Below are 12,646 nucleotides of genomic sequence, written 5' to 3' on the forward strand. Positions count from 1 at the left end.
ACAATCTGCTTTAAAATGATCAACTGGCAATATCACATAGGATTATAATTATGATCTTTTACATAAACCAGTTATCCTCGTAATGTCAAAGGAATTTGTGTATATCATCATGCCAGTATGTTTTCGTTGAGATTCCATGATTAACGCAGACAAAGGTCTTTATAAACAATAATGTATTATGGCTTACAGTTTACGCAAGTAACCGAACGAGGGTGTTGCTGCACCAACCCAAGTCCCGAGCAGCGCAGACTGCAGAGAGAACAGCGAGTCGGTCCACCTTAAAATTATTTTTATGATATGATTTCCTGAAAACGTTTTGCACCAATCGCAAGGAGCCAACCTTACCTGCTACGAGCTGGGCGCTGTAACGGAGCTCAGGATTGGTTTACTCGTAGCGCGAGCTCTCAGGAAGAGTTTGTTTGGAGGCACTAGAGAGTGACAGCTAGAAAAAAAACAGAAAGGAAGGAGGAAAATTTGCTCTGATCACGCCATTGCTATCCGCCGATGAATACGACAAGTTTACGAAACTTTGTCATCATTTCAGCACACTTGGATGTATTCGATTTCGTTGTAAGAAGTGAACCACATCATTTGGGGGATACGGCGTTTGCGCGTTGACAGAATTACGCTGTTTGAGGATTTTTAACTCGTTGGTTTTATGTGTTTCCCTGGAGTGAATGGAACTTAAAGGATACATATACACAAGTGCCGATACAGAACTATAACCTATAAACCTAAACTATCACCATGTTGGGGAATGCGGGGATATATGCTGCCAAGAAGCGCAAGAAGCCTGTACAGAAAATGTAAGTGCATTTTCAGGAATCAAGTTAAGACAGACTACAGCAGTGACACATTACGTCAACTGTAAAGTTACAACCATATGTGTCTGCAGTGGTCTAGAGAGTAACTAACATGTAGTACATGTAAACCCTTAATATAGGATACTAGTTTGGAGCTGGATCATAGCGTAAGCCATTACAGCTCCATTGGATGTTAAAGTTGCCCAAATGAATGCGTCTTCATGTATACACGTAAAATGGAAAAAATAAGTAGGCTTTCTTTCATGCACGAGAATACAGATCAATGGCCATGTGCTGTGTGGAACGTTTCCTTCACCTTTCGAATCAGCCATTGTAGCAAGCATGCACAACGTAATACTTTGCAATTCACTGTGTCTTTAAATACTTTGTAAAATGTCTATAACAGTGCATTAAGTACTCAAAAAGAACAAAGTATTCCGGAGTGAAGTGCTTGACGATGTCGCTCCTTATACCGGAGCTGAAGCCGACTTGTGCAGTACTGTCGTCTCCGATTTGAAGAAGGAAATAGGGTAGAAAAGAGAGCCTGCTGGTTGTGAAATGTACAACATTTGTTTTATATACTTATCTTCGTTCATCGACATTGTTTGTAAAGTTATGGGAGATCTAGCAGTTATAGCAGTAGCTCGTCCGAAGTTGTTGGGGTTACCTTAAGATTCTATCGTGGTGTAAAGTTTTGGTCTGGCATGGAAATAGTACTCCTGCATTAATCATAATCAAGTTGAGAGTTGGCGGTGCTCTCACGCGATGCTTACGGGAGGGAGGGGCGAGGCGGGGGGAGCTGGCCCGAAGTATGTTATTGTAATCTGATATACGGTTTTTTTCTCATTATGAGAACACAATTTTTTTGTCTTTCGTTCTTTTTCCCCCTCAAATTAACATATTTTTAAGTCACGCAAACTGTTACGCAACTGTGGTTGTTGGCATAAAGCAGCGCCCCTCTTTTGTGTTGCTGTAGCTCTTTAATTCACCGTCCGCAGAAAACTTTCGATGAATAAACAGACTCGGGACTCTACAGCTACACCTGTGAAATGTCCATTTAGTTCCCAAAACTGTAGGAAGTTTTATCGGACAAGGAACTGGCTAGACTTTTACTCGGTTTGTTATAACCATTTGTTCAGCATTTTGACTGTTAATCTTAACCTTAAGCAACATTCGAGTAGCCTAATTTAACTTAACATTCATGTTTTATAAAAAAAAAGACAACAACAAACTTGGAGGCATGACACGTTATGATAATTTGTACAGTTTTCTACAGAAAATTATTTGTTTCAATCTTGGCCTGTATATTAATGCAGTTTGACTTTCTGTCCATCTGTTCGACATTGTTGCAGTAAAGAGCAATTCCATGTAACCGTTATTTCCTTTCCCGTACGACAATTTAGGTTAACCCCTCGTCCTTAGTGCCACGCCATACTTCCAACCTCTCCACAAAGGGAGGTGATAAGATAATTATAAGGCACTGATGGCCACTATGTTGTGGATATGTTGTGGATTGACAGGCAAGGTCTGTGCACATTTCATTTCGTTTTATTTATTCGTGCTTCAGTAGTCAACATCTCTGCTATGCTGGTCGTCCAAGCCAAGGCAGGACATGAGTAATAGCACCCAGCCTGTACCTGTTAACAACTCAATCAGAGCTCGCTCTGTGTGTGTGTGTGTGTGTGTGCGCGCGCGCTCGCAACAGCGTTGCTGTCACCTGTGACGATAAGGGGCAACCTTTACAATGCCTGCCCTCATTTTAGACTTGACGAGCGGCTCATGTGCCGAGACCCTTCGTTATAGCCGGCTCCACTTGCTCCAGCGGGTGCAATCACTCCCTGGGCAAAAAATGTCTGCGTTCGACACAAAGAGAGCATTGAGGGACGCATGTAACTGGACTCCAAGCCAGACAGCGCTCCTGGAATGCTTTAGAATTATGCTCCAAAAAAAGATGGTGGTTGTGGTTGTGGTGGTGGGAGAGGGTGGGGGGTGGGGGGTGCGGATTGGGTGGCATGTTCTGTACTCCGTCCTTCTCCCATGTCATACACCTACCCCCCTTTCACCACCCCCCCTACCACCACCACCACCACCACCAACCTTCTCAGGTACACCCACACCCCAAATGTAAACACACAGACATGCACACACATATACACACATTCACACAAATCTACCTGTGTGAAAAACAAGGTTAAGCTCTTTTGTGGGGCCCTCACTCCATCATGTAGTAGGGAACAATGGCGTGGGTTTGAGAGTGGAAGGCACACTGGACTGGACTCTGCGAGTGCAGATTGATGGTTTGAAGTTGGGAGTGGTGATGTGACATGCTGTGTGTACCTCAGCACAGCTTCTCCCACAATGATGTCATTGTGTACGGCCTCATTCAGAGCCCTGGTGTTTTGAACAGCATTCCCCTGGGCAAGGTGTTAAGTCTTCTCCGCCGAAAACATGTCCCATGGATGACAAGGGTTGCTACGTGTGTGTTTGTGTGTGTGTGTGTGTGTGTGTGTGTGTGTGTGTGTGTGTGTGTTTGTGTGTGTGCGCGTGAGTTGTTGGAAAGTTTTTGAAACATGAACTGAAGGCAAACACATATCTTGACCATGAAAGGCTTTTTGGAATAACTAATTTATTGTCAGTCAGTCCAGACAGAAATTATAACACATTTATAACTGATATACATATTTCTGTGTAGTGTCTTCAGCCTTGTTCATCTTTTTTTAAACATAAATAATGGTCCTCACTCACGACCTGTTGGAAAATTAATCATGTCGAGTTTCCGTTGTTGCCTAGTGATACTGAAACTCATTCCCAGGGGTGAGTGTGCGGCGCTAGCCAAGTTAGCCGCGGTAGCTGCAGTCTCCATACACAGATCCTCACGCTCAAAGGCTGAGCTCTGTGGGTTAGAGACTGCTGGGGGAGAGAGAGCTAATGATCACTTATGATATTATTACGATTATTTCAATTGTTTTTTCTTCTTGTTCGGGCGAGGGGGGTACTGAGTGTCTAGAATAGTCAGCAGTGAACCTGGTGAACTGGAAAAAGCTCTCTTGTGACAGGCAGAGCATTGCCTCGACCCAGATACCCCCTACTGCCCCCCCTCCATTTAAACTGGCCTAGCACCGCTAGCTCTTGGCAGTGATGTGACATGACTGCACTTACAAAACTGACAAAAGCTCATTATGAAACTGCTTACCACCGTGAGCTTGTAAGAGGGTTATTGTTGGCAGCAAAACCAGTGGATTAAAATTACTTTGATACCCTAACCAAGAGCAAGAGGAACTTTATATGCACTTTTTAATGGGGAAAAAAGTGTGAAAAAAAACCGAAAAAAACTTGACCCACAATTAGCAGTGTCCTAACGTTGCACAACTCTCTTTCACTGTGAAGAAAAAAGTTTTCCAGTGTTTACCAACACTGCCGAGGTCTTAACGTTGAGTCAGACATGGTCTGTCCTGAGCAAAAACACACATTCTGGTGGAGACAGTTGATGCTAAAACAGATGATGTGTGTGTGTGTGTGTGTGTGTGTGTGTGTGTGTGTGTGTGTGTGTGTGTGTGTGTGTGTGTGTGTGTGTGTGTGTGTGTGTGTGTGTGTGTGTGTGTGTGTGCTGTATTTGGTGATTGGTTCAGGATAAATGGTGGGAAGAGGGACTACAGATGGAGCTAATTTGACTTTTATATTTTTATATTTTATTTTGAATATTGTGTGTTTTTTTTCCATGCTGATCAGAAACAGATGTCGGAGGGTTCCAAAAGAGGTTATCAAGGGAGACAGACCTCCCTGCAGATGAATATCACAAAGGAGGCTGAGCAGCACTGGCACTCCCAGTATAACTCAAATAACTCAAACAATGGCAGGCGATACTCCCCTACACCCTGATGAACTCACCGTGTTTGAAGATTTAACACACACACACACACACACACACACACACACACACACACACACACACACACACACACACACTAGAGCCTTTGAAGAGTTGTTTTTCACTGACTATTTTTTTGTTTTTTAAGATTTATTTATGGGCTTTTGTGCCTTTAATCGATACAGCGACACCTGTGTCCTCCGTGGGCACGTTTTTTTTTTCTTTCGCCACAGTGCCCCCCTTCACTGACTATTTTAAAGCAAATGAACGCTTTTGGTGAGTGTATAGCCCTTCACAAGTGATTTTAGCAACAATTATTATAATTTGTCATCGTATTTAAATGATGATATATTTAGCATAGAAAGCGGTCAAAGAGGCCACTGAGCTGGCAAGCTTAGGTGATGTTAAAAGTGAGGGGTGAGGCAGTGGTGTAGTGGTCCCTGGAAAAGTGGGTTTACTCTTAATTTGTTTTAAGCAGCCCATACAGCACAGGATAAACGCCCTGTTTTGAGAAGTGGGTGAACGCAATACTGACTGAAAAATAAGTGGGTATACTCCGTATACCTGCGTATACCCTGGACTACAACACTGAAGTGAGGGGTGAGATATCCCTCGGCGTGTTGGAGCCTGCGACGGCAAAACAATCCTTAGGTCAGATGTAAGCCAGTTCCCCTCACTCCCCCCCCCTCTCCACGGAGGAGAGATGGGCAACAGCTCCACTCCAGACAGCCATGGATTTGACAGAATAATCCTCCTGTGCAAAACATCGGGGTGATGTTGGGTGGTCCATCTCCTGGGAAATCTGACTGCAGAACAAGCCATTGGTTTTGCTCTAAATCACAATTAATGGGAATGTTGTGAAGCCTTGGTGTAATTCGATTGGAATGTGAATAACAATAATTACACAGTTTATTCCCCATTACCAGGTTCTGTTTAGTTCTCCGGCGTGGTGTCGAGTCTAAGACGATTGGCCTAATTTCACAAGGTTATTACTGTAAGTGACTAAACAGTGTTGAACCGCGCTGAGGTGTACCTTACATGATCTTTGGTTAGTTTTATTTTGTTTTGTCGAATAGATCGATGAAATAGATTTACCAAATAACACCAATCTTCTTAGTTTTCATCTATATTTCCTTTTGTTTAGAATAGATTTGCTAATAGCATCATTGCTCGCGATAAGCACATTCATTGCAATACTCTTTTTTTGTATCTCTCACAAAACTAGTGTTTATGGTTGTAGTCTATAGGTGTGTCCTCCATTACCTAGCCACAAGTGGTGGGCCCAGCCCACACTGTAAAAAGAGAGTGGTTGTTCAGTCGCAGATGGTGTGAAATGGGGGATGGGGGTCAGTGAAAGTTTGAAAAAGCATAAGAGGGCTGTTTCCAGCCCCTGTGCTAAGATGTCTTCATCGCCTCCCTAAAAAAACAGTATTCAGAAAGTCTTGCAAGGTGTCTATCTACTTGAAAGGGCAGTTTTGGTGTGGGTTGCCATCGAAAGCTGCATTTGTGTCAGGTCTTGGCTTTTGTGGTACAGGGTTGATTGTAAAACATGATCATAACCTCAGCTTCAGGTTACTAAAGCCAAGTCTGAAGCCATAGGCTACATTGTGCTTGTGTGCTTTAAGTATCACAAAGAATTTACATTTTTTAGATTGTATATTTTTCACTCTAGCAGAGGGACTTTTGGCTTAAATTGGGTGCATTTACATTTTAATGTTCATGAATGTTCACTGTCCCTCTTGATCAAATAAACAAATTGATTGATTAGTTGATTGAAGTATTTCAAGTTTGTTCTTATTTCTCTCGTATGCGTGTGTTCCTGGTGCTCCACTGGTAGGGCAAGGCCCCAACAACACCAAGGTCATTGGTCCAATGCCATGGGAGCATGTTCAATTAGACAAAGCCCTGGCCCTGATGTAGGACTGGACTTTGGACATAGAGTTAGTTAATGGAGTCAGCTGTTGGAACTGGACTTGTGATCTAGGACATAGCTGGGTCGAGTCTGAGCCGTAATGGAGTCAGATGTTGGAACTGGGTTTGGGATCTGGGCCGTACCAGGGCCGTAACAGGGCCGTGGAAGAGCCACTATACGTTTGTTGAATGGAAAGGAAACGTCTCAGTTGTAGCACTGGACTGGAAAGGAGCGGTGGTTTTCCACAAGTGAACGTTTTTTAAAAGACTCGGCGACCGGCACTTTCTGCCCGCGATGACGACACCCCCACTGTCACCCCGGAGGCATGAAATACACCCCAGGAGGGATAGAAATGGGCTGAAAGCAGCCCTTTGTCCCGGGGGCTCTTTTCTCAGTGAGGTCAGTTTCGCTTTTTATTTCTGGGAAAGTATAATTTGGGTCCGCCTGGCTGGCTTGGGTTTCATCTGTGCTCCCAATGGGCCGGGTCTGAAGTGAATGCGCTAAGTGTTGGGTTACAGACCTACTTTTAAAGCGCCTGTGATTTCCCCAAGAAAAAAAAATAGAGTAGAAAAGTCAGAGCAAATTACATTGTTGCTCTCCGAGCGGAAGATCTCAGCTACTTAAGAGCCGCTGGAAAACGAAATTTGAACCTCAGTTTCTGTTGCTGATGATAAACTGGTAAAGATGCCCATGCATATTAAATGGCATCTCATCTTCTTCATACTCTCGAAGCACACAGAGGACGTTAGGTGAAAGCTGGAAATACTCTCTCAAAAGAATCTCAGGGAATCACCAAATTGGGAAACATAAATACTAAGGCAATGCTATCGCAACATTAAGGCGGTGTTTAGGCAACACTAACACAATGTTTAGGCAACATTAAGGCAGTGTTTAGGCAATGCTAACACAATGTTAAGGCAACATTAAGGTGGTGTTTAGGCAACATTAAGGCAGTGTTTAGGCAATGGTAACACAATGTTAAGGCAACATTAAGGTGGTGTTTAGGCAACATTAACCCAATGTTAAGGCAACATTAAGATGGTGTTTAGGCAACGCCAACACAATGTTAAGGCAACATTAAGGGAAGGTCAAGGCAGAAATGGGGAAAAGCTTTTGCCATGTCTCTCATCTCTATAACCAAGAGTGTCAGGTGCCATTATGTGAAACATTAGGCAAAAGTAAGGAAATGTAAGGCACCATACATGCAACATTAAGGCAACACTAAGGTGCATCACTAAACAAACACTAAACTCATACTAATGTTACACTAAGGCAATGTGTAGGTAAGGCAGTTCCCCCTATAACTGTATTGGAGGCTGGTCTTTGCCCTGTCTCTCATCTCCATAAGTGAGAGTGCCTGGCGCCTGGACCTAATTACAAATTAATCACAAGTAAGCGTCTAGACTGCAGTACTGTCAGGAAACGCCTCTCGCCTTAAAAGGAATAGGAGCTGGCTTTTCTCGGTTTGAGAAAGAAACCTTAGCACACGCCAGAGCTGCCAGCTAGCAGGAATGTCTTGAAAAGGAAACTGACCGACTGTGGCAGGTCAGGCCTTGCTCTGCTCCAGGGTCAGTCTGCTGTCTCAGGTGTATTTAACCAAACTGTATTTGTTTGAGTTAATAATAGACATACTTGCTCTGCATTTTTGCATTAGCATATACTTTATAACATGATTATCAAGCCCATATATTAACTGTAATCATGGTTATCTGTGCTGTTTGTATGGGTATGCAGCCTACTAGAAAGTGAAGACTGCTGGTTAGCTTTTCTGTAATCATTTGAGATCATTTCTGTAACGTTAGGTAGTATATTAGTTTAGCATACCAGTTATGGCAGTAATGTTAAACCAACAGACCAAACCCATGTCCTTGCCTATACGCACACAGAAATACACACACACTCACTCACACCCACACACACACACACACACACACACACACACACACACACACACACACACACACCTCAAAATGAACATAGAGAGACAGTTCTCAGAGACACACAAATTCACACACACACCCCACCTAGAAATGAACACAGAGGGACTGTTCAGATTCAGATTGGTGTAATGTCCTGTCACATGCGTTCATGATGCTCAGGGACACAAGTAGATCATTGAAGACTGTTTTCAAGCGATGTCTGTCTCACTTGGAAGATAAGAAATATTGCATCTTAATCCATCCAGACACCCTTAATTGATTTCCCTGTGATCTGGATGTAGGGGGGAGGAAATGAGGTCGTGGCACACATGTTTTCACATGACTTGGCTCTATTTCCCCAGAGAGTTCTTACGGAACATCAGTAGGTCAAAGAGTTCTATTGTGGAACACTGCTTTGCAGTACTAGAAACATTGTAGCGTGTAGCAGTAGCGTCAAAAGCGTCGATAAACAAACATTTGTTACTTTACTTTTATATTGCACTAATGGTAACACTAAAGTTCAACTTTCCCTCATAACCATATCGTTAATGTTTTATGGCAGATGCCATATACTATCAGGAACTTTTTGTGATAGATCTTTTAAGTGATACAACAGTGTCCTGTGGTCATTCATTATCAATTGTTAATACTGTAAAAAATACAGCTCCCAACATCATTTTTCACACCATGACATCTCACTAGCATGTTGCATAGGCTTTTACAGCATAGAAAAATGAGCGCTGTCATTACAGTTACCCATACTTCATACATGACACTGTAGTGCCGTTTGTCAGGGGAGGCAATGACAGGATATGGTGTCTGCCATGACATGACGTGGTTATGTCAGTTTTATGATGGTGGGTTCAGCACTCGCAGAACTGTGTTCAGCGTACCCATATGTGTGTGTGTGTGTGTGTGTGTATGTGTGTGTGTCTGCTATGACGTGGTTATGTCAGTTTTATGATGGTGGGTTCAGCACTCGCAGAACTGTGTTCAGTGGGGGTGCTCACTATGTAAGTGTTGTCTACTGAGCTTGATGAGTACCCATATATGTGTGTGTGTGTGTGTGTGTGTCTGTGTGTGTGTGTGTGTGTGTGTGTGTGTGTGTGTTTGTGTGTTTGTTTGTGTTTGTGTGTCTGTATGTCTTCGTTTGTGTTTTTACCCATCGGCAGTGTGTCAACTACATAGAGCTTTTTTGTGTGCTGATAGACTGTGGTCATGGTTGTCTTCCATGTGGGCACGGATGCCTCTCTTCAAGGCCTGAGAACAGAGCGGAGGGCCTGTGGGGACCAATCTTACAAAAGAAGAATAAAAATCAAGTTTCTTTGAGATTGAGATTAAAGCAATTCTTTTGTCATTTTTTAAAGATATTATTTTACAGAAAACTATTTGGTATGATCTTCAAATACATTTTGATGGTATATGGTCATGTGAAGGACATCACTAAACAAACACTAAACCCATACTAAGGCAACACTAAGGCAATGTGTAGGTAACGGTAAGGCAGCTCCCCCTATTGCTGTTTTGGAGGCTGGTCTTTGCCCTGTCTCTCATCTCCATAAGCGAGAGTGCCTGGCACCTAGACCTAATTACAAATTAATCACAAGTATTAATTTCATATGGTCATGTGAAGGACAGATAAACACACTTGTCGTTCCCACTAACCGCCAAGACTATGTGTTATGCAGTGCAGTGGTCCAGGACCCCTTGTGAAAATGGATGAAAAGCTTTCACAATATGCCACAATATGACCAACTATATCACCAATGTGTGTTGTTATATGTGTTGTGTGTTGCAAGATATGATGCCACTAACTGATCCAGCCTTGCTCAACATGAATTCCATTCAAGGCTGATTTGTTCTGAAGAACAGTACCCAGCCTTAATCCCAACCTTAATTATCTGTCATTCTCAGTTTGGTAATAAAGGCGAATTAGGCTAATTAAACTTAAACTTTTTTGAAGCGCCAAATCAGCCAGAACTTGAGTTGCTAAATGTCTGTTCGGCTATATTAGCTAAATGCTAGTATCTGGTGAAGCCGGTATTTCCTCAGCAACATATGAAGAACGGGTCTCAGCCGCCTCATCACAAACCATAACCATCTCTCTCTCCCCCCCCAACAGCCCTAAGCCTGCTCCCCCCGAGGGCATCAAGTCGAACCCTTCCAAGCGCCACAGGGATCGTCTGAATGGCGAGCTGGACAAGCTGACCAGCCTGCTACCCTTCTCCGAGGATGTCAGGGCACGACTGGACAAGCTCTCCGTGCTGCGCCTCAGCGTGGGATACCTGAAGGTCAAGAGCTACTTCAAAGGTGAGTCCACTCTGGGGGTCACCCAGCTGTGTGTGAGTGTGTGTGTGTGTGTGTGTGTATATGTGTGTGTGTGTGCATTGTTGCAGCTGATGTGTGTGTGGTTGTGTGAGGATGCGGTGTGAGAAGGTCAATAGCTTCTTTAATAGTGTCCATGCTGTGGAACACACAGCCGTGTGTGTGTGTGTGTGTGTGTGTGTGTGTGTGTGTGATTGTGTTGAGTGAGATGTATAGCCAGTTCATGTGAAGAGGTCCCCGAGCAAAGGCGAGGGGTGTTGGAGGTTTTGCCTGTCAAAGATGGAGGTGTTTGTGATATCAGTGAGACGAAATGGTGTCACTTCTGCTTTGCTTTTGTGTAATTGCTATTTTTGCGTTTGCACGAAGAGATGACGAGGCTAATCTGGAAGGGCGTCAGAAAGGCAAATGGATGTTTCTCTCAAGTCGAGAGATAGCAGGCAGATTGGATAGATGTGCTGTTTGTGTGTGATTGAGACAGAAAGATAGTTTTGTAATTTTGTAAAAACGATAATGTGACTTTGAAAAGGCTTATCAACTCTTCAAGTGAGCTTTGTCTCTGGATCTGTCTCTTTCTCTGCCTGTTTTCATGTGAGAACTTCTCTGTTTCTGTAAACGTCTTCAGATATTACATAAGCATTGCACATTACAATTTCTCTTGTCCAGTGAAGTATCGTGGTACTGAACATCCCATGGTAAAAGGAGAGGGGGGGGGGGTGAAGACAGAGAAAGAGAAGCCGAGAAAAGGAGGCAGAGAGAGAGGGAGAGAGAGAGAGAGGGAGAGAGAGAGACAGAGAGACAGAGGGAGAGCCTAAACTATGTGAATGGTTTCCACATCAGAATGCAAGGCCTGACCACACTAGACCTCTTGACATTCCCAGAATGCAGACATGATAAAGGATACTTAAGCACTCTTCATTACGACACATTGGAAAAAGAATCTTCATCATCCAGACCTAATGCATCGACCAGACCCCAGTTGGTTCTTGGATGACATAGTGGTGGATTATTCCGTTGGCCATGTCTGTTTACATGGACTGATACGACTGTGTGTGTGTATGTGTGTGTGTGTGTGTGTGTGTGTGTGTGTGTGTGTGTGTGTATGTGTGTGTGTGTGTGTGTGTGTGTGTGTGTGGTCTGTTTACATGGACTGATACGACTCAGATGAGGTCTCATGGTCTAGTCTGGCCTCTCTGAAATCCCACATGGAATTTTCCTCCTCAAGACTGCTCCGTCGGGCAGTTCACCTGCTCTGCAAATCATCATTACAAATGTATTGAGTCCCTCACACTCCTGGTCTTTTCATGCTGTCTTGTAAATTGTGTGAGTGCTGGACTCTTCTCCAAAATGCAAAATGTAGCTTTTTCTCCCCTATTGACTGCGGTAGTTTTCATTAGTAATGTCCTTCCCTCTCCTCTTCTCTGTTTAAAGTGGGCTAGGGAATAGGGACCAACATCCTTCCGCTCATAGATATTTGGAAGTAGAGGCCTGTGATGATGTAGGAAGCATAGTCGTAGCGTATCATCCGAGCCTCTTATCATCACCATCGTAGTTTCAGCACCCCAGAACACAGGAAGTCGATCAACATCTGTGTCCTGTTTGAAAAGGAGCTGTTTTAGCCTCCCATAAAAAAAAAATCATAATTGTTCCAGTTTGAAAGAGTCAGCAGGTGCGTTGATTATTTTGTTTTGTTTGGCTGGGTCATATGAGATTAGATCCAAAAAGGTATGTGAATATCTGAAACATGACACCACCTTTGCATTTAAAAGTTTACTTTAGGGGTGCAGAGACTTCCCCCCCCTCCAGTAAGCTGATGATATCC

At 43.5% G+C, this 12,646-nt stretch overlaps 1 protein-coding gene across 1 annotated transcript in view; it reads left to right on the forward strand.

The window, feature by feature from the left end:
* Positions 1-473: 473 nt before the first annotated feature.
* The window catches only part of ahr2 (aryl hydrocarbon receptor 2), a 99,055-nt gene continuing 86,882 nt past the window's right edge, over positions 474-12,646 (forward strand). The window contains exons 1-2 of the mRNA XM_080834828.1: positions 474-806; positions 10,625-10,812. Of these exons, the coding sequence (XP_080690954.1) occupies positions 748-806; positions 10,625-10,812 (247 nt within the window). The 5' untranslated portion in view covers positions 474-747. The remainder of the gene's footprint in view (positions 807-10,624; positions 10,813-12,646) is intronic.

Source organism: Sprattus sprattus (genome assembly GCF_963457725.1).
Source record: "Sprattus sprattus genome assembly, chromosome: 3".
NCBI classification, from domain to species: domain Eukaryota; kingdom Metazoa; phylum Chordata; class Actinopteri; order Clupeiformes; family Clupeidae; genus Sprattus; species Sprattus sprattus.